The sequence below is a fragment of the Macaca fascicularis genome, chromosome 9 (genome assembly GCF_037993035.2).
Source record: "Macaca fascicularis isolate 582-1 chromosome 9, T2T-MFA8v1.1".
In the NCBI taxonomy this organism is placed as follows: domain Eukaryota; kingdom Metazoa; phylum Chordata; class Mammalia; order Primates; family Cercopithecidae; genus Macaca; species Macaca fascicularis.
In genome coordinates, this window is record NC_088383.1 from 70,998,590 (window position 1) to 71,021,292 (window position 22,703).

Sequence of the window (22,703 nt, forward strand, 5' to 3'; positions counted from 1 at the left end):
CAGGACCACCTAATGTAAGATGCAAGGCCAGAAGAGCCAAACCAAAAATAGTTTGCTTCTTCAGCAAAAGGGAGATGGGATACAGAGATTAATATATCTTAAATGGCACAGAAGCAAGAGCATATTCAGAACACCACTGTATTTAGTCAATTACCTTGATTTAGACTGCATTGAGGAACAAAGATTCGAACTTATAATTTCTCTATTTTCTATAATTTGTACCCTAAGACTTCCACCCTGTGTGGAATAACAGGAAGGGACACCATCACCAGGCAAATGAAAATACAACAAGTTAAAGATCCCTATGGAGAGGAAACTAGAAAGGGAAAGGAGAGTCTGGAAGGGGTCCCCATCCATGTACACACACAATCCCTCCGAGCTGAAGCTGCAGAAAATGACCAAACCATAGAAGACTGCAGGTTTCACTCTGCTTTGGGACTTTCTAGCTCCCAGGGCATTTCTGGAGATGAGTTTGTCAACAGTCAGATGTTGAGGAGATTATTTTATGATGCCTGCCCCTAGCCAGGGGTGGGAGATCCTCGATTTTAAATTTGTAATACTGAGCTGGGCACAGTGGTGCACACTCGTATTCCCAGCTACTCAGGAGGCTGAGGCAGGAAGACAGCTTGAGCTCAGGAGTTCAAGGGTGCAGTGAGCTATGATTGCGCCACTGCATGTCAGCCTGGGCAACAGAGCAAGCCCTTATCATTCATTCATAAATAAATAAGTGTATGTGTGGTACTGGAAGCTGTTGGAGTAGAAACAACCATAGGTAGAAATCTGATTCCCGGTACTGCCACTGCTAGCTGTGTTGTCGCGGATAAGTCACCATCTTCGAGTCTCTGTTTCCTCTTCTGCAACTGGACTAACACTAACTCCTCCAAAAGTGTAAAGAATAATGTAAAAACCAACATGTATTAAATGCCTATCATGTGCTTGTTATCTATTCAATTCTTATGAATCAGCCCCATGCATATTATTGTCCCTATTGTACTTACAGGAATGCAATGAGCTAACATATTAAAAGTGCACAACACTGTCCTTGGCACCCAGTGGCCACTCTGTTAAACAGCTGTTGAATGAGACCACTCTCCCCACAGAAGGGATTCATTAGTCCAGTATCTCTTGGGCACAAGATTTCAGTGCCCAAATTCCAAGTTTGTATTTGTGTCTACAATTGTATTAAGTTGTCTAAGCTAGAGGAAAGAGAAATGACTTAATGCTGAACATAAATGATGCATTCAAGCCAAGAGAAGCCAAATGAAGTCAGACCCATGGCAAATGAAAAGACTTTTACAGAGAAAAGCAATAGGAAGACTGCAACATCCCCAGGCATGTGGCATCATAGGCTTGTGGAGCTCCTAAAAACCAGCTCCACAGCAGTCAGCCCACAGTGGCCTTAAAAGCAGTGACCTAACTTCAAGCCAAGCAGCATTCATCTCATTAAATTGTTTAATTGTATAGGATTTTTTTTCTTTGCACTTAAACCATCCCTTTATTTGGGATTTATAGGTCTCTGGATACGGGAAATTTGTATCTGGCTTTATGTTTTAATATTTGAGTAACACTGTAATAAAAACTATATTCACACGATGGGCTCATGGGAAGTTTTGCGGGTTTTATTTTTCTCCCTTTAAGAAGGATCTACTAAAGTCTGACAAGTACTGTTCCATGCTACCCACATTCAAGGTGCTACCTCTTAAAACAGCAGCCATTAGAAATCACTGGGAGCAGAATGTGAAAAACAAAACAAACAAACAAAAAAACACAACCCTCTGGGGCCTGGCACTCAAATCCACTAACCTGGGCAGTTTGGGAAATGGGGCACTAAGACTCTCCAGGGGCATTTTCCCAACCTACCTTCTTAGCTCCTCCCCAGGCAACTCGGTCTAGTAAAACAGTCCCCAAGGGCCTAAAATGCTTCACCCACACTTCCATGAATGTCCTTGGGCTGTGTGGAGTAGGCTAAGAACAGTTGTTGCAGGAAAAATCAAATCTAGGAAACGCAGGAAGAGCAAAGGGAAAGGAAGCACAGGAAAGTGCTCAGCCCCCTGAACTTGTAGCAAGTTACACCGGGAGAATACTACATCTGAAAACACAGAGACCTAGGGTCTGGGGGGCGGGGAACCCTCCTTCTTAGGTAGATACTCCAAGAGAAGGAAGAGGCCCTCTTGTCCAGTCCCTCCCACCAGGCAGTCATAGTAACTCCCAGGAAAAAAAAAAAAAAAAAAAAAACCTTTCCCCGATGGCTGAACAAGACGGGTCATTTTTAGCCTCTCTGCAAGCTGGTAGCTCACTTCCGAACTCTGGTCTTTCTCCAGCTCTCTCCTCCCAGGCTGTGGGTCAAGGGACAGAGCCAGTATTCCTAAGCAACAAAAATGTTAAATGGGGGGGGGTGTACAGAGACAAAGGAAAGGCTTATTTCCAGTAACACCTGGCATGGTGCCTGGCATACAGTAGGCACTCAATAAACATGTGTACCTGATGAAATGACAGGACTCTGGAAAAAAAGAAAACAGGCAGCGGCTAGTTTAACGGGCAGCACAGATGGCCCTCACTGCATCTGTAGGAGCTGTAAAAACCCCTAGAACCTCCTCTAAGGAGGAATCATTCCCTTCAGCCCAAAGTAATCTCAAAATCCAATTGTGCCTGACACTACCTGCCTTAGGCAATCCAAGAGGAGAGCTTCAAAAACTCAGAACTATTTCTCCAGGGTGTGCAGGGAAAGGTGGGAAGTAAGAGGGCTCTAGCTTCATCAGAGAAGAGAAGAGGTTAAAGACAGAGAACTGGCTTTTTCAGCAGGTAAGAAAGACACCTGGTCCCAGCGTTGCTGGGTTCATCCCTCCAGCCATGAACACCTGAGGCTTCACTACAGAGCTAAAAGCATGTAAGTCTGGGTGTCTGGCACCCAGGGTTGAAACTGGCGTGTTGCCATTCATCACAGACTCCTGTTCAAGAAATCGAGTGTGGAAATAGAACTGGAGGTCGGTAGCCTTCCATCAGCCTTTGGCTATGGGGTAGCCCATTCAGCGCAGGGCCCACCAGCACCCTCATCTCCAGGGATGTGCTGGGACTTTGGGTACCCTAGACACTTTTGCCTACATAAACCCCTTCCTCTATTTACAAATAAGTAAATTTATATATTACAACTTCATTGGTATAAAGATGACTATATCAATGTGATTTATCAAAATGGATTATTTGACCAAAAGTTTTAAAAATTCGGATTATGAAATTGGAACATTTTCTGTGGGCCCCCAAAAGTACCGGGGGCCGTCAGCACGGTGTCCGCTGGGCCTGTTCAGTGAGGCGCTAAGGGCAGAGGGAAGTGGGGGGAACGGGGGACCTTCGGGGTGTTCTTCCCGCAGAGACAGGGTGTGTGCCAGGCCCGAAACGGGGTCTGTAGTCGCCCCACTAGGGCGAACCTGAGCACCTGACGCTCACCGCCTGCAGATGCAGCCCCCTGAGGCGGGGACAGGGGTGTCTAGGCCCTGGGGAACCCCTGTGCGCCGCTGTTCCTCCCCACGCGGACTGCGCCCCGGGCGGAGGCGGGGCTGGCCGGGACTTACTTGAGTTCCACTGACCACGAGCCCGGCCATGGCTGCCAGGACGCGGCGGGCGCGCGGCACGGAGCGCGGGGGCGCGGCGGCGGCGGCGGCGGCGGCAGCGGGGAGCGCGGCAGGGGAGCGCGGCGGGCGCACAGTTCCGCACTGGGCAGTCAGCTGACCCAGCGGAAGCCGGAGGCGCGGGCCGGCCGCGGGCACCTCAGCTCAGCCGCGCGCCGCCGCCGCCGCCCCTCGGCCCGGCCCCCGCGCAGGTGAGCCGTGGCCGCCCACTGCAACAGGTGGCCCGCGCCCCGACGGCGGCCTGACCCCGACTCCCCGCGCCCCTCCCTCCCCCGGGTGTCCCAATGCCTAAAACTCCATGACCACAACTTTATCGCGTTAGTCTGGGCCAGGCCTGAGGTGGGGGGATTCCTATCAGGGGCGCCCCTTCTGAGCCGTTAGCTGAGCTGTAGCCAGCCGGGCCTTTCCTGCATTTCGCAAGCTGCGTTACATAAGGGCCCTCAACTGCAGCGAGCAGGGGCCTCTTGGCTGAACTCCCCTCCCCACCAAAGCTGGTAAATTAGAAGGTTGAAGGACTCCTGGTGGGGCGGAGTTTCCATTTGTAGGAGGGGAGGGGGATTGGGGGGGTTGAATTTCCCTATAAATAAAACGTGGGCTTGGTTAAGACCACCCCATCCTTTCCCTGTGGCCTCTAAGAGTTGACAATAATAAACCCTGGGGAAGGATAATTGGCTGGTGACCCCAAGTTTCAGGCTTTTCTTCTCCTGCTTCTCAGAGGGAAAGAAATTTGTGAGGCTTAAAGTCATCAGTGGGGTCATTCGCGCTGTTCCCCACCCACCCCATCTGGAAGAGCTGGCCATGGGCTTCCTGTCTGGATGAAAGTAGACCCGGTGGGCAGGTAAATCCCTAAACCCATGCCTGTTTTTCTCTGAAAGGATCCAAATTTTCTCCTTGCCTATTCTTGCCTCCAAGCCCAGGATGCACAAAGCTACCAGATATCAACTGGTTGTCATCTTCCACTCCTGCTGCAGCTAAGAGCCACCCCAGCCTTAACTGGCATCGTCTCTCAGACAGCCCTGGTCCTAACACATTGTTAGGTGGGCCCTTGTCAGCATTTTGATGAGCAGTGTTGATCTCGGAGGGTTGACCTTCCTGCCCCTCTCTCAGCTGGGAGGAGCAGACTCAGAAGAGTGGAGCAGTAAGAATGCAGTCTTGACTGTGTTTACTTTGGGGGATTCCAGGAAATGCTGCAACAAAAGGTCCTGCAGGCCAAAAAAGAAAGCTTACCCTCCAGAGATAAGGGGATCAAAGGGAACCTTCCCAGACCTGCTGGCCCAAGGACCAGCTCCCCCGCCTCCTCCCTCCTTCTCTGCTGGACGCAGCCTCTCTGGTCCATTGTCCACTTTTGTCTGCTTTTCCTGCCTGAAAAGGAGGAAGTGAGCCCGGGCCCAGCCAGCACTCTGCCCTCCGCAGCTGCCTTTCAGCTCAGCTTTCCTAGAAGGGCTTTGACAGATAGAAGAGGACTTGTGGAAACAGGCCCAAGCTGACTCAAAGATGAGATTAGAGAACGGCTCTCGCTTCCCCGACCAGAAGGGAGTTACTGAAGGTCATCTCATCCATCCCCCTGCCTCCTTACACAGCTGGGTCGTCTAAGCATAGGCTGTTCTGCAGACACTACCAATGTCACCATAGTGGGCAGGTATCTTTCCCCCTTTCCACACCCTCTCACTACTATTGCCTCCTCCACATAGCCCCAGGGCAACCATTTTAAAAGCCCAATTTGATCCTACCTAAAATCTTTCAATGGCTCCTAATCAACTAATAATTAATACAGTTCAGAATCTCTAGTATGTCCCTGAAGATCTCTTATAATCCCATCAATTCTTACCTCTTCAGCCACGTGTCCCAGCTCTCCCGTCCTCTGATTGGTTTCGCAGAAGCTGTTAGTGTTGGCTGGAAATGCTTCCCCACCCACTGCTGTCTCTGTGAACACATCAAGAAGGCCAGTTGATGGCGTGGGGAAGGATCATGTGCAGAAATCACAAAAATTAAGATCACGATAGCTCTGTTGGAGGGGGGCTTTAGTGTTGGAACTGTAAACAATAGGGAGTTATTGAAAGTTCTTGAGCAAAGTATTGGTCTTAGTCTACTAGGGCTGCTATACCAAAATGCCATAAACTGAGTGCTTATAAACAATAGAAATTTATTTTTCACAGTTCTAGAGGCTGGGAAGCTGAAGATCACGGCACCCACGATTTGGTGTGTGGTGAGGGCCCATTTTCTGGTTCCTAGACAACAGCCTTCTTCCTGTGTCCTCAGATGGTAGAAGGGACAAGCTAGCTCCTGTGGGCCACATTTATAACAGCACTAATCCCATTCCTGAGGGCTCCATGCCAATGATCTAATCACCCCTCAAGGCTTTACCTCCTAAGAGGTTATGACTTCAACATGCAAATTTGGGAGGAACACAAATGTTCAGACCGTAGCAGAAGTAATTTCCTGAATGTTGTTGGGGGAGGACACCAGCAGAAACAAACTGGATTCACCTGTCCTTACTCCTCAGCTTTTGGAGTTAGTCTTCAGAATAGAAGAACAAGGAGAAGGAGGAGGGGAAAGGAGAATAGAAGGAACAGAAGGAGGAAGAGGGGGAAAGGGAGAGAGGTAAAAGGAAAAGAAAAAGAATCTGTGTCCCTGGACCAAGGAAGATTGGAAGCCGGGAGGGGGAACATCCTTCTACCTCCTCATCACCGTTTCGAACAAAAACAAAGATTAAACAGAAATAGTGAAGATAGTGAAGTTCCTCCGTAATGTACCCCTCCCTCGGGGAGGGGAGAGAGCAAAAACAAAAACACTTAGATAAGACTGACCTAGGAGCTAGACAAATAATTCCTCCAGAATACAAAGAGTTTACAAGGGTGAAAATAACAGACAAGTCCCGTAGGGGCTTTGTCCTGAACACAGCTCTTTCTGCCCCAGCTACAGGAGCACTGAGGTAAAAGTTGGGCTCATGCAGTCACGGTCCTCTCACACCATTCTATGACTCATTGAAAGTGAGCTGCAAGCTTCCTATCCTGCCCCATCTTACTTCACAGCCGCTGTGCCCCAGCTTCTGGCCTTGTGCTAGGCACTGGGGACATCTGTGGCTAATACACACTGTTCAGGAGAGACGCTCAGACTTGTACACAGACATTCGCAGCACTGTGTCAACAAGAAGTGCTGTCATTGTGATCCTGTTTTCTGAACCCCAAATTGAAGCACGTAGCCCAGCTTGTACAAATGCACTCAGGAGGACCACAAGACAGAAAGTTCAAATCCAACCTACGCTGACCACCCTGAGCCTGTGAATTCTGGAGCTCTGACGGGCACATGAAGAGCAACAAGGTTCAACTCATACAACTGGAGATTTCCTTATCGCCCTTGATGAAGAGGGCAATATTTTATTCCTATTGTCATCATTGTTATTATTATTCTGCTTTGGCAGAAGAGGCCCTTTGCCTTAGAGTCCTTCCTCCATCACATTCCTGGGGACAAAAAGGAAGATCCTGTTTATTTCCAATCAAGGGAGTTGATTCTGGGGTCGGCCAGAACCAGCGAAACAGGAACTGATTCCTTAAATCTTCCAACTCTACATTAGCAGCTGAAAGAAGAACAGGGCCAGTTAACAAAGTTTTGTTAGCATTCCTAACTATCCTTAGCTGCATTTACCTTCAGCCTGGCTTCATTTCTTTCAGGCCCAGCCCCTGGGCAGGTTAAGATGGTTGCTGTAATTAATCATGCCCTGGGCCCTAGTTCAGACTCACCACATTCAGATTTCAATTAAAAAAAAAAAAAGCGGGGTGTCTGCTTAAGAAGTGCTCTGCTTATGAAATGCTCTTTGTTGCTGAAGCAGCCCCCTTTCAGCCTAAAGGAGAAAGTTTAGGAAGTGCAGGAAAGAAGAGAGGTTTCCAGGGCCCTCTTCAAAGTACTTGCACATATGTGAGGGGATTGAGGATGATCTGTGCTCCAAAGCCCCCCAGTATCTCCCAATCAGAACAAATTGAATTTTTAAAAATATATATTAAATACCATCATAATAGCTAGCATGAGTGTTCATTCCATAAATGTTAATTTATTATTCTCAGTGCCTCTAGTTTTCCTTTTTATTTTTATTTATTTTTTTTTTTTTTGAGACAGGGTCCCGGGCTGGAGTGTAGTGGCACAATCACAGCTCACCACAGCCTCGACCTCAGGGCTCAGGTCATCCTCCTGCCTCACCCTCCCAAGTAGCTGGGACTATAGGCACTCACCACCAAGCCTGGCTAATTTTTTTGTACTTTTTTGTAGAGACGGGATTTTGTCATGTTGGCCAGGCTGGTCTCGAATTCCTGGAGTCAAGCGACCCACCCACCTTAGCCTCCCAAAGTACTGGGGTTACAGGCATGAGTCACCGCATTTGGCTGTTTTCCTTCTCTTTAGGTTTTTTTTTTTTTTTTTTTTTTGAGATGGAGTCTCACTCTGTCGCCCAGGCTGGAGTGCAGTGGCCGGATCTCAGCTCACTGCAAGCTCCGCCTCCCGGGTTCACGCCATTCTCCTGCCTCAGCCTCCAGAGTAGCTGGGACTACAGGCGCCCGCCGCCTCGCCCGGCTAGTTTTTTTTGTATTTTTTAGTAGAGACGGGGTTTCACTGTGTTAGCCAGGATGGTCTCGATCTCCTGACCTCGTGATCCACCCGTCTCGGCCTCCCAAAGTGCTGGGATTACAGGCTTGAGCCACCGCGCCCGGCCTTCTCTTTAGGTCTTAAAAGGTTTTGTCATTGTTTCTCTGTTAAAATGCAAACAATAGGACTGAGCATGGTGGCTCATACCTGTAATTGAGCACTGAGACCAGCCGGGGCAACATAGTAGGATTCTCTTACTAGAAAAATAAAAGTAAAGTAAAATGCAAACATTAGCTGGCTGTGGAGAAGGGAGTGGGTTTGAGGAAGGTGGGAGTGGTAAAGGAGCTTCTGCTTTTCACTCCATTTCTTCTGTGATTTTGGTAACATGCATATACTACTTTTATAATTAAAAACAAAAAAGGAGGAGATTGGCACAGAATCAAGAATTTACCATGAAAACTACTATCTGCTAATCTCTTGGTACTATTTTAACAAATCCTGAAAACAGCAGTGAGAAACAAATCTTATTTCCCATTTTACCTGGAACTCGCTGCAACTCCAAGTCCTTAGCTGGGCTTGGGAGGCAGGTCATCGCTGACTTGGAGGAGGGGGACTCACATTGGACTTTCAACAGGGAAAGAGAACCCATCCAACTGTCTATTTCCAGTGGGAGCACCTTTCCAGAATCCCAACTTGACTTGGAGAGGTTCTGCCACTTGGAAGTTGGGGAAGGGTTCCTCCCACCCTCAATTAAAAAACACAGAACTTGGCAGTCAGTTCATTAAAGTGGTCCCCCATATCTATATTTTTCTGAAGTACTCCCAAAGTAATTTGGATTTATGATCATCCCAAATTGCTTTAGAAATCATCTACTCCAGTTACTGATGAGGGAAACTGAGGCTTAAAGGGCAGAAGGGACTTGCCCAAGGTCACCCAGCAAATAAGCAGGTGACCCCAGGCCACAAAAGAAAACAGGACTCCTCCTATGTCCCACTGAAAACAGGATAAGGAGGCTGGGAGGAGCACCTGAGAGATGCCTAATCGCTTCTTGTCACGTTGCAACCATTTTCCTCATATGGAGCCTCACGCTGATGGATCAGAAATAACATTTTGAAAGTTATATCTGCAAGGAAATGGCTATTAATGTTCTTCCTCTCCTTTTAGAGCGCCGAGGAATACATATTAATTTTCTCTCTACTTATATTGCCTATTTGCAAATTGTATTCACTACTCAGTGCTCCAATTTGTCCTACCCCTGAAGAGATTATGATGAATAAATGTGTTCCTGGAAATAAAATAAAAAATTTGTCACCAAGATTTATTTTTATAATTATTTGTGGGGATTATTTTAGAATATATGGGGGGGCAATAATAATAATGTGCACATGAGGGTTCTGTTGTGACTTACCAATATTAATTCCGATTCTCTTCCCACTTCTCCGAAAGAAGCCCAGGCTGTCTTCACCGCTGTGAACCCAGAGCAAGCAAGTGTCAAGTGCACCTGGCACCACCAGTGCCAGAGTCTGAGGGCCAGATGAAGGTTGATACTGCTGGAGCGTTGTGGTGGGCAGTGCCCTAGCCTAGAAGAGCTGGGTTCAGGAGCTAGCTTTGCTACTAACTTGCTGGGTGCTCATAGATGAATCCTTCCACTCCTAAGGTCCTCAGTTTCCTCAAATGCAAACTAACCGATCTAAGGTGCTGTTGATTACTTAGATAAAAATGCACATCTCCTCAAATCTATTGTATACTTCAAAATACTAGGAGAGAATAATTTGAATGTTCCTAGCATAAAGACAAATATTTAAAGTTATATATAGCTGAACTATATTGAGGCTGGGCGCAGTGGCTTACACCTGTAATCCCAGCACTTTGGGAAGCTGAGGTGGGAGGATCAGTTGAGCTCAGGAATTTGAGACAAGCCTGGGCAAGATGGTGAGATCCCCATCTCTACAAAAAAAAATTGTTTTGAATTAGCTGGGCATGTTGGCACACACCCATGATCCAAGCTATTTGAGAGGCTGAGGCAGGGGGATCCCTCGAGCCCAGGAGTTGGAGGTTGCAGTGAGCTGCAGTTGCACCACTGCACTCCAGCATAGGCAACAGAGCAAGACTCCATTTCAAAAAAAAAAAAAAAAAATTACGTTTATCTGATCTTTACAAATTATATGAACGTATTATATGTATTCCCAAGATATATATATATATTATGTATCAACAAAAATAAAAGAAAGAGAATAAGTATCTACTACTCACTAGTAGATACTTATTGAGCACCTACGATGTGTAGAGCACTGGAAGGACAAATAGTAACAAGACAGATACAGTCCTTACTCCTGTGAGGCTTGCATTATGGTGGGAGAAGACAGCTAACAAGTAGAAACATAATTTCAAGTAAGCAAAATACCTCATTTCAGATAGCAGTCATCTATACTGTGAAGACAAAAGTGGACAATGTGAGACAGGGTATGGGAGATGGGGGGTGCTAACCTAGGCACAGTGTCCAAGATCTTTGCTCGCCCTCCAAAGCCCTTTTCTTATGAAATCCTTGAGGAGCGCATCACAGACTGGATTTTGGCCCCACTCACCCCTTCTGCACAATGCTATTGTGATGCACAAACTGCACAGCCTCAGACAGCTGTGGAATATTCTGGGAAGGCCCCTCTCAAGGGAGCGACATTTGAGCTGAAGTCAGAATCATGAGATGGAGCCAGCCATGGGAAGGCCTTGGGAGAAGAGTTTGCAGGGGGAATAGCAAACACATTCTCTTAGTTTCATCTAGTCACTTTGCTTATGCTTGAGTGGTGAACTTGAACTCAAGTGTTTCCAAGGACAAAGTGTCACCCCAGCCAGAAAGAAGAGTCTTCCAGTACAGCTGCACCTGGCTTTGATTTGCTCCTCGGCTCCAAATCACAGGTGGGCTAAGGCTTCAGGATGCAGCAGCTGGAAGCAGAGTCACTCATGGACACACAGAGGTTCCACAGCTCTATAAAGCATCTGTGGTTTTCTTGAAGAGGGAAACACAGAAGGAGTGCTGGCCCTTATGCATGTCTGCACTGGCACAGAATCTCCCGGACACACAAAAGCACACAAACAGGCTGGGTACAGTGGCTCACACCTGTACTCCCAACGCTTTGGGAGGCCAAGGCAGGTTATCACTTAAGGTCAGGAGTTTGAGACCACCATAGCCAACATGGTGAAACACCGTCTCCCCTAAAAATACAAAAATTAGGTGTGGTGGCGGGTGCCTATAATCCCAGCTACTCAGGAGGCTGAGGCAGGAGAATCTTTTAAACCGGGGAAGTGGAGACTGCAGTGAGCTGAGATCACACCACTGCACTCCAGCCTGAGTGACAGAGCGAGATTTTGTCTCAAAAAAATAAAAAAAGAAACAAGAAGCCCACAAACATACATGTAAGCACACAGCCACGTGAGACACATGCCAACCTTGGATCCATGTGTCCCATCTCACAGCTATGGTCTGAACCCTGAACCTCATTCCTAGGCACACCCTGGTCTCCCATCTCACTGAATTAGCTACTAGTAGCCAGTAGAGAATGCAGACATTATAGATACCAGTACTTCTTTAGACCTGAGAGGATTTATAGCTTATGCTGAGGTGATAGAAATTTATTCATTCAGTTCATTCGTTCAAAAAATACGAGTTGAGTGCCTACTATCTGCCTGACAGGAATCTAAACTCTGGGGACATAGCTGTAAAAAAAACAAAAAGAAAGTTTCTACCCTTGTGGAGCTTATTTTCAGTAGGAGAACAGAAAATAAACGAGGAGGTCAGGCGTGGTGGCACTTGGGGAGGCCGAGGTGGGTGGATTGCTTGAGCCCAGGAGTTCAAGACCAGCCTGGCAAATGTGGTTTCTCCTGTCTCTACAAAAATACCAAAAAATGTGCAAAAATGACTGTAGACCATATGTGAACAAAGAAGTTTGGCTATGTTCCAATAAAACTTTATTTATAAAAACAGTGGTAGACCACATTTAACCAACGGTTTGTCAAATACTGGTATAAACAGTATTTGTGGTATTGATATTACACATACTGTGTGTGTATACATAGTCACACACACACATATAACTTAGATATGATATTATTTTTTTCTAAAGTTCACCTTAGTGTATTCTTATGGGCTTGTTGCATGTCTGTGTGTTTATGTTAAACAACATTGTGAACACACTGAAATAAACCTTGGAGAAATGTAAAAAAAAAAAAAAAAAAAAAAATTAGCTGGGCATCATGGCACACGCCTGTAGTCCAAGCTACTCGAGAGGCTGAAGTAAGAGGACCACTTGAGCCCAGGAGGATGAGGAGGCAGTGAGCTATGATCCCAGCACTCCAGCCTGGGTAACAGAGCAACACAAGAAAAAAAGAAAGGAAAGGGAAGGGGAAGGGGAGAAGGAAAATACATGTGATGAGTGCTGTGGAGAACAATGCAGCAGAGAAGGGGGACAGGAGTGCCAGGTACATAGGGTGACCAGGGAAGGCCCTACTGAGAAACTGAGATGAAACTGAGATCTGCAGGAAGTGGGGGAGAGCCAAGTAAACTTCTAGGGTGGAAATGTGCCCAGCAATAGGAACAGCAAGTGCAAAGGCCCTGAGGCAGGAGGACGTCTGGCACGTTGGGGCTGGAGTTAGTGATGGGGGATAGTAATGATAAGTGAAGTCACAGGGCAGGTGTGAAGGGGGCAGATCATGTAGGGCCAAATAGGCTGAGGTTAGGACTTGAGTTTGTACTCCACCTGAGGTGGAGAGGGTTTTTTGTTTGTTTTGTTTTTGTTTTTGAGACAGGGTCTTCCTCTGGCACCCAGGCTGGAGTGCAGTGGAATGATCCCAGCTCACTGCAGCCTCAAACTCCCAGGTTCAAGCAATTCTCCCACCTCAACCACCAGAGGACCTGGGACTACAGGTGCGCATCACTACACCTGGCTAATGTTTTTTTAAATTTTTTGTAGAGATGAGGTTTGGCCATGTTGCCCAAGCTGATCTCAAACTCCTGAGCTCACGGGATCTGCCTGCCTCGACCTCCCGAAGTGCTGGAATTACAGGCGGAGCACTCCCGGCTGAATCGGGGGTCCTGAGCAGAGGATGGGCCTGATCTGACTCACATTTTGTAAAGACTGCTCTGGCTGGCTGGGCGCAGTGGCCCACGCCTGTAACCCCAGCACTCTGGGAGGCCAAGGTGGGCGAATCAGGAGGTCAAGAGATGAAGACCATCCTGGCCAACGTGGTGAAACCCCGTCTCTACTAAAAATATAAAAATTAGCTGGGCGTGGTGAGGCACATCTGTAGTCCCAGCTACTCAGGAGGCTGAGGCAGGAGAATCGCTTGAACCCGGGAGGTGGAGGTTGCAATGAGCCGAGATCAGGCCACTGCACTTCAGCCTGGCAACAGAGTGAGACTGTCTCAAAAAAAAAAAAAGACTGCTCTGGCTGCTGTGCTGGGAATGGATCATGGAGAAGGGACAGAGGCCAGGAGGCCAGACAGCAGGCTGTCACAGGAATCCTGTGGACTGTGAACAGTGACTGGATGTATTTTGAAGATGGCATCAACAGAGTTTTCTGATGGATTGGACATGGAAAGTGTAAGAAACCGTAGCTCCAAGGTGTTTGCCTGAGCCGCCAGCAGGATAGAGTTGTCGTGTTCCATCCCTCACTTTCTGCCAGTCTCAGCTTCATCTCATTTTCTCAGTGGGGCCTTCCCTAATCACCCTGTCCACCCTGGCGCTCCCGTCCCCCTTGCCTGCTGTATGGTTCTCCACAGCACTCATTACTCTCTATTTACTTATTTATTTTCAATTCCCCTACTGAAAGTAAGCTCCACAGGGTGGAATTTCTGTTTTTTGTTGTTTTTGTTTTTTTGGTTTTTTTCACTACTCTGTTCCCAAAGTGTAGATTCAGTCAGGCAGATTGTAGGCATTCAACAAATAGTTTGATTTTATTTTTTGTTGTGTTTTGTTTTGTTTGACAGAGAAAGGGTCTGGCTCTGTCCCCCAGCCTGGAGTGCAGTGGCGAGATCTCAGCTCACTGCAACCTCTGGCCTCCAGGTTCAAGCGATCCACCCTCCTCAGCCTCACGAGTAGCTGGGACCACAGGCACACACCACCATGCCCGGCTAAATTTTGTAGTTTTTGTAGAGACAGGCTTTCACCATGTTGCCCAGGCCAGTCTCGAACTCCTGAGCTCAAGCTATCCGCCTGCCTCAGCCTCCCTACATATTGGTGATTACAGGCTGAGCCACCACACCCAGCCCAACAAATATTTTTTCAATAAATGAATTGAAATGGATGAGAAAATTAGAGGGTGAAGGGCATCAGGGGTCATTTTTAGACCTGATAAGTTTGAGATTTTTTGTTTTGCTTTGTTTTATTTTTTGAGACAGAGTCTTGCTTTGTCGCCCAGGCTGGAGTGCAGTGGCACGATCTCGGCTCACTGCAACCTCCACCTCCCAGGTTCAAGCGATTCTCCTGCCTCAGCCTCCCAAGTAGCTGGGATTACAGGTGCCCGCCACCACACCTGGCTAATTTTTTGTATTTTTGTAGAGAAGGGGTTTTATCATGTTGCCCAGGCTGGTTTCAAACTCCTGAGCTCAGGCAATCCACCTGCCTTGGTCTCCCAAAGTGCTGGGATTACAGGCGTGAGCCCCAAGCCCGGCCTAAAATTATTTTGATGTTTATTTTTCATTGGCAGGGTTTTAGAGACAGGGTCTCGCTGCCACCAAGGCTGGAGTGCAGTGGTGCAATCAGAGCTCACTATAACCTCAAAATCCGGAGCTCAAGTGATCCTCCAGCCTCAGCCTCCCAAAGTGCTGGGATTACAGGCATGAGCCATGTGCCTGGCCTTGACTTTGAGGCTTATAAGTGGAGATGACAAGAAGGAAATTGTATACATAAGTGTGGAGTTCAAGAGACAGATCTGGACTAGAGTTAGAAATTTGGGAGTCTTCAGCTTTCAGGTGGCATATAAAGTCACAAGACAGGATTAAAAAGATCTGAAGGTCGAGCCCTAGAACCCTCCAACAGTTAGAGGTCAAAGAAAATGGAAGAATCACAAAGAGATTGAGAAGGAGCAACTGGAGAGGAAAGGAAGAACCGAAGGCAAGTTAGGGCTTGGGAACCAAGAAAAGAAAGTGATCAGAAAAGACAAGGTTCCCAAGGTGACAACCAATCTTGCCAACGATCACCAGGGGATGTTGAAAGCATGGAGTGAATAGGATATTTGCATGGCCTCTAAAGTATCACCTCACAGGCCCAGCGCGGTGACTCACGCCTGTAATCCCAGCACTTTGGGAGGTCGAAAAGGGCAGATCACTGGAGGTTAGGAGTTTGAGACAAGCCTGGCCAACATGGTGAAACCCCATCTCTACTAAAAATACAAAAATTAGCCAGGTGTGGTGGTGCACACCTGTGATCTCAGCTACTCGGGAGGCTGGGGCAGGAGAATCACTTGAACCTGGGAACTGGAGGTTGCAGTGAGCCAAGATCATGCCGTTGTACTCCAGCATGGGCAACAGAGTAAGACTCCGTCTCAAAATAAATAACATAAAATAAAAAATAGACACAAAGTGTCACCCCACAGACAAAGGGGAATTTACAAAGGGGAAAATGTACCTCTACAGTGGAGAGATCTAGGGGTCACAACCCTAACCAACAGCTCAAACAGCATCTCCAAGGGTGATACGACCTCACATCATGGGCCTCTGATGTGATTCGATGGGAAGTACACACCACCTGCATGCTGTTCTTACCATAAAAAGTTTAACCAGAATCTATGGGTGAGGAAATAGACAAATCCAGAAAGTGGAATATTTTATAAGACAATAATGCTAGACTGTCCAAAATAATATAATGAAAAAACAAAAAGGCTAGGAGAACTCTTCTAGATAAAAATGGACCAAGGAGACATGACAGCCAAGTCAAATGCATGCTTCTTTATTGAACACTGGAACTGGAAGAGGGACAGCTAAAAAGACATGATAGGGACAACTGGGAACATTTATATGTGAACTGTTTGATAATAAATACTGACAATATTGAATTAACATTACTTTTCTTCATTGTGCTATCTTGTGGTTTCATAAGAAAATATCCTTTTCCTTAGGACATGAAGAAATTAAGAGTAGCCATCAAGATGCCCACAGATTTCAAATAGTTCCCAAAACTTGTGTGTGGCAGGGTGGGGAGAACAGGGAGAACCAATGTGGCAAAGTGTTGCCAGCTGGTGAGTTGAGGTGAAGAGTATTGGGCATTCATTGTCCTATTCTTTACATTGTTTTCATATGTTTGAAAATGTTATAAATAAATACAATGTGAAGGACTGAAAGGAAGACGGCATGATCAACTGCGTCCAGTGCTGGTTAAGGCCAACTAAATGGAGGACTGAGAATTAACATTGGATTTAACAATTTGTAAGTCATTGGTGACCTTGACAATCTGGACAGCAAAAGGGGCAGGTAGGGGCCAGACGGGAAAGAGCTGACTAGGCCTCACTTTGAGGACAATGGGAGTAAAATTAAGCACATCAGCATTTTAGAGCAATCAATCTGACAGTTTGGGAAAGGATGGCTGAGAAGGGAGAGAGTAGGAAAATGTCCTCACAGACTCTGAAAGTTTATCCTACCCCTAGAAAGGGTGGCGAGGGCCTTAAGAGAGAGCGCAGCAATAAGGATGCAAGGGGACAGAAGGGGATGGTTGCAAAGAGATTGCCGCCCAATTGCCTTGATGTAATAATACCTGCTTGGGAGCAAAGGATGAAGGAGCTTAGATGCTGTCATTCTCCAAAATGCCACATGATAAGTTCCGTTTGGGACGTGATGCATTTGAAAGCCTTCAGGCATTGTGTCCTCCTCTGGGGAAAGCAACAGATGGGACTCTCTAGGACCAACAGCCTGCCCAAGCACCCGTGAGTCATTCCCATACTGCACTCTGTGCCTCTGACATCTGCACCACGCTTAGGGTGCTGGGGGCCACGGCTTTGGGTGTGACAGTGACCTGAAGATGCTTTTGTTTGTAAAGTCTCTGAATCCTGGGAATCCCTCTCCCCAGAACACCTTCCAAGTCCTGCTGTCCCTGTGAAGAGGCTTTCCCTAATGGTCCAGTCTTCGGTGACTGCTCCAGGGTCTGAAATGTCATTTTAATGCATCTTCCTTGGGCCTGGCATTGATGCCTGCTGTTTGGTGGTGTTATGTCCATGCATATCTGTTCCTGACTTTTCAACTAGGTGGTCAGCTCCTTGAATGAAGGGAACCCAGTTTATATCTCAAAATATTCCCAGCCTTGCCCAGAATGGATAATCAATAAACTGGAAAGAAGGAGATGGAGAGAGGGAGGAGGAGGAGGATGAAGGCCATCAGTTAACACTCTTCATACTCAAGATGCCCTAAAAGCTTGCTGTGTTGACTTCTAACCGTGGGGACCACTTCTCATTTCTATGGGGGTGGGAGTGGAGTTACCTGGAGGCCATTGCTGTCAACCCCCCTAATTCCTGAGTTAGAAGCCCTGGTAGGAAGCCTCCCTGAAACAGCCCACTGTGCTCTCCTGAAGCTGTTTGCAGTAAGTGACTCACCCAATTAACAGCATCTACATAACAAAGACTTACCGGGCTGCAGAGGTCACGGAGACTGTGAAGTGTGTCTTTCGTGTATACTCTGGAGAAGGTTCACTAATTACCAGTCATTTCCACCCCTCAAGAGCCTGTCAGCCTTTGAGATGCAAGGGATAAAAGAATCCCCAAATTCCCACCCCACACCAATCACTTCTACCTCCCCAACCCACCCCTGCATTTCAAACCTGTGACTAATAAGTGCCAGCGATGGGTCTCTGCCCACCTGGCTCAGAGTGAGGAGGGAGGAAGGGAGAGGGACGAGGTTGCCTCCACTAGGAACATTTGTTAGTAAAAGGCAACTAGGAGGCTTGCAACATTGTCTCTGTTAAACAAGTAAGCAAACAAAACAAAACTTGTATTGCTTTTTCTCAATGTATAAAGTATGAATGTTTGTAGTGGAAACTACAGGTGAGCAAGAAAAAGTTAAAATCACCCACGACCCTACCCCTAAGACGACCAGCGGTCCCCTAGATGCCCTTGCAGCCAGTTTTCTAGGTGGTATTTGCTGTGGGTGTGTGTGCGCCCCTGCTCTTTCATAACCAGCTTTTTCCATTTAATGATATATCTTCAACATCTCTTCCCACGAGCATATGGAAAGAATGTTAGAGGTGTCAGGGATGCTTAACTGGGTTAGCAGAGAAGGTGTGTTTTGGTCATTAGAGCCTGAGAGGGAGGCATTGCCAGGATTTCTGAAAGCTGAAGGAAGCTGTTGTGAGGCCACAAAAAGCCCTTACTTTTGGAACCTGAGCAAGTGACTCTCTCTCTGTGAACCTCAGTCTCCTCATCTGCAAATGGGGATAACAATATATGCCTTATAGGATTGTTGCAAGGATTAAGGGAGATCCTGGTTGTGAAAAAACTATACAAGCATTGAATGTTTATTACCCATTTTAATAAGTGTTCATTAATTAGTGCCTGCTTGTTACTTAGCTCTCTGCTAGTCTGTGTTGAGAGTATAAAGAAGGCATCTGGTTCAGCCCTGGAGGAGCTTAAGATCTAATTGGAAAGTTAAACACACACATATACACAAAAAGCTAAACAATAAGAATTTAAATAGCTAATAAAAGATATCATCAATTAGTAGATAATTAAGTGCCAGATGAGTGGCACAGACAGCAAGCACTCCAGGGGTTCAGAGGTAAGAAAGAACACGGGGGATAATAATAATGACCACTCTGAGCACTCTTTCTGTGCCAGGCACATGCATTGTCTCATTTAATGTACCCATCGACCATATGAAGTAGAGATCATTATTACATCCATTTGGCAGAAGAGGAAACTGAAACTTCAGAGAAGTGAAGAAGCTTGCCCCGGGTCACACATCTAGCAAGCGTGGTACTGCTGTTCCTTGGACCCAAGCAGTCGTGCCCCAGAGACCACCACATGCTGAAGCACCATGCTCTACTCAGATGGAAGGAGGGGCAGGGCGGTGCTGTGTCCTAAGCTGGATGGTACAGGAGGGAGCCTCATGAGTACAGACGGGACAGAGAAGGGTGTGTTGGTGCAGGAGGAAGATTCCAGGCTGGCTGGATGGCTGGTCCTCAGGGACAGTGGAAAGCAAGCCTTGACAGTAAGACTGAAGGAGAGCGGCCAGGCATGGTGGCTTACGCCTGAAATCCCAGCACTTTGGGAGGCCGAGGTGGTGGATCACTTAAAGGCCAGTAGTTCAAGACCAGCCTGGGCAACATGGTGAAACCCCATCTCTACCAAAAATACAAAAATTAACCAGGTGTGGTGGTGGGCGCCTGTAATCCCAGCTACTCAGGAGGCTGAGGCAGGAGAATCGCTTGAACCTGGGAGGCAGAGGTTGCAGAGAGCCGAGATCGTGCCACCGCACTCCAGTCTGGGCAACAGAGTAGGTGACACTCCGTCTCAAAAAAAAAAAAAAAAAAAAAAAAAGATTGAAGGAGAGAAGTTGAGGCACATGAAATGCTTTTTGGCAGAAAATGAATTGTCCATGAGGGTTTGCTTTTTTGCAGAAAATGAATTGTCCGTGAGGGTTTGGAGCAATGTGGGATCCAATCAAAGCAGTGTTTGGGAAGGTAGGACTATGGGAGGCTACCGTAGGAGGATTTCAGATGGGTGCTGAGGAGAACTGAGGTTGAGGCAGAAGCATTTCGAGGAAGATGGAATGCCATCCTTCCTAAAAAAAACCCTTATTCCCCTACTTTTTACCTTTGTGACATTTTGGGTTAATCTACATTTGGTTCCGTGACTGCCAGCCTCATTCTAGCATGTTTACTAACTCCTTTCACACTTGGGTTCTGCAGGAAGTAACTCATTTGTTCCTTCCATAAATGCTTGTGGAGTTCCCATTTCAAAGGGAGAATTGGTCAACACAATCTGGGTGCTAATTATGATTAAGGGGGAAAGAGGTCAAAGATGATGCTAGTGGTCAGAGCCGATCCCCACCAGATCCCCCCAGTCCCTGCCCACAGCCTGGAAGACCCACCCTCCCCACACCAGCCAGCTCCCCGGGACACTGTTGCTACTTCTCACTGCACACCCCCACCCCTGCTGAAGGGGCTGGTCCTCCTTTTCTTCTGAAGCAGCAGGGCAAGGAAACTGAGAACATGACAAAGCCTTTGACTCTTCAAGTAAAACGTTGTGAATATGAGAATGTGGTCAAAGAGCCGGTAGGAGTCACTGCAGGGCAACATGTTCAGTTACAAAAGTGGGGACTAAGAAAGTCAAATCATTAAAAATGTATTATATAACCTAAATATTAATTTTTTTGAGGGTCTTGCTCTCCCCAGCTGGAGTGCAGTGGCACTGTCACAGGTCACTGCAGCCTCCATCTCCTGGGCTCAAGCTGTCCTCCCACCTCAGCCTCCTGAGTAGCTGGGGCTACAGGCATGCACCACCACTCCCAGCTAATTTTTTTTAGCTTTTGTAGAGATAGGGTTGCACTATGTTGCTCAGCTGGTCTCAGATCCTAACCTCAAGCGATTCTCCCACCTCAGCCTCCCAAAGTGCTGGGATAACAGCTGTGAGCCACCACACCTGGCCCAACCTGTATTTATTGAATGCAGTTGATGTATATGGTAGACTACGTAGGGAATAAAAGTAAAATGACATCATTTTTGTCCTTATTAATGCCTTGATTAATGGAAAAGGTAAGGGGAAACAAAGGGAAAAAGTAGGGATAGAGACAGAAAAAGAAGAGAAAAGAAGAATAAACATTAAGCCCAGAGACATGAAGCATATTGGCCAAGGTCAAGGTTTGGGAAAGTGCAGTGCAGTGAGTAGGGAAAACCCACCTCTTCCCTGGTGCTTCCCCCCATACTCACTCAAGACCCCAAATGCTTCAGGCCACCACTTTCCCAAGGAAATGTCCCCTGGAGATGTTTCTGTGCCATTTATTGCATTCCATAAATATTTTTGAGCACCCCGAGGTACCAGTTTCTTAAGCTCTTAAGCTCTGCTAAGAAAAAGCAGAGTTGATTGTTACCTAAGGCGGTCAATCTTGACAGTGTCCTTTGATGCCTTAGAAACTTTAATCAGAAATATTGGGTGTCATCCAAGCTTGTGGGAGGGAAGGGCTAGAAGGGAAAAATTCTGTACATTCTCAAACCAGGTGGAGATAAAAATTATTTTCTCACTGGGCTTTGGTAAGAGGTAAGGTAATGTTGTAATCTACCTAGAATTGTGTCCAGGACACAGTAGGCACTCAATAAAACCAAGTGTGATTCTCTCACTCAATGCTGACATGACTGCTTCTCTTTATTGCATTGATCAATTTTTCGGCTGAAGTTGTTACCTGGTCAGGGTGGTATTCAGCCAGGCTGTTTGGTGCTGGGGTCCCACACAAGTACCCATCATAGGAACCCACAGACACAACTAAGAAGTAATCACCATTGGACCTGTTTAGAAGCCACCTGAACAGCCAGGCTATGGCAAATCAGTTGATGTTGTTGGTTGTGAGTGACCAGGACTAGCTCTGATTAACTTACGCAGAAAAGGAATGTATCAAAAGGATATCAGGAAGTTCACAGAATTGGTGGGAAGACTAGAGACCTAGACTTGGGAAGTGGACAGGAATTGTCAGCGGCTGGGAAATGGAAATGTGGTTGGCTATGCTACCATACCAGCTGAGTTAGGCCACTGCCTGAGTGGCTGCCATGATCACAGTGCACATGGCAGTGACTGTCCTCTCTGCCCCTCCTAGTCAATGCCATTGCACTGGGCTCACTGCTGCTACTGAGAAGAGTTTCCAAACTACCACAATCCTCTGCTCACCCTTTGAGTCTGAGACCCAGGTAGGGAGCATCCATTGGTAGAGGGCAGAGAGAAGGAGGATGTGGCCTCTTCCACTTCAGTAATCAGATGCAGGCCCTGCTTTCCAACAAGCAAGAGGATTCAGATGTTAGGCAACCAAATGAGTAGGAAGAAACTAAATGTCCACCATGCAATACTTAACTGTAGCACTGAAGGTTAAAGGTATTACCACACCTGCCTCCAGGTGTCTTTTGGCCATTCTAAAATACCAAAGCCATGCCATAAGACTGTTTGTCTGCTTCTGAGGCTATTTCAAAAGCTATACTTGAAGGCAAGTCTCTAAAGTTTCTAAAAACTGTTTTGGACCACTGTGATGGCATTTTTTTTTCCTTTTCTGAGATGAAGGGTGGTATTTCTTGCTAAAGTAGGTGAAGAATATGTCTGGCTACAATTATAAAAATCCCCAATTTCACTAGCTTAAATGAATAGGGATTTTTCTAACAAAATAAAAGTTTTGGAGAAGGAGGATTGTTGGTGATGGCTCAGTGTCCCAATGACATCAGGATTAAGTCTCTTTCTTCCGTTTTCTAGGACTTTCCCTCATGGTCACAAGATGGCTACTACAGCTCTAGATATTATGTCCAAGCTCATGCAAGGAAGGAGGGGAAAGGGA

At 46.8% G+C, this 22,703-nt stretch overlaps 1 protein-coding gene across 3 annotated transcripts in view; it reads right to left on the reverse strand.

Annotated features, from left to right (window-relative positions):
• Window positions 1-3,712, reverse strand: part of LRMDA (leucine rich melanocyte differentiation associated) — a 1,123,874-nt gene extending 1,120,162 nt beyond the window's left edge. For all 3 annotated transcript variants that reach the window (XM_065520859.1, XM_065520857.1, XM_065520858.1), the window contains exon 1: window positions 3,570-3,712. In XM_065520859.1, the coding sequence (XP_065376931.1) occupies window positions 3,570-3,599 (30 nt within the window). In that variant the 5' untranslated portion in view covers window positions 3,600-3,712. The remainder of the gene's footprint in view (window positions 1-3,569) is intronic.
• Between the last annotated feature and the right edge of the window lie 18,991 nt (window positions 3,713-22,703).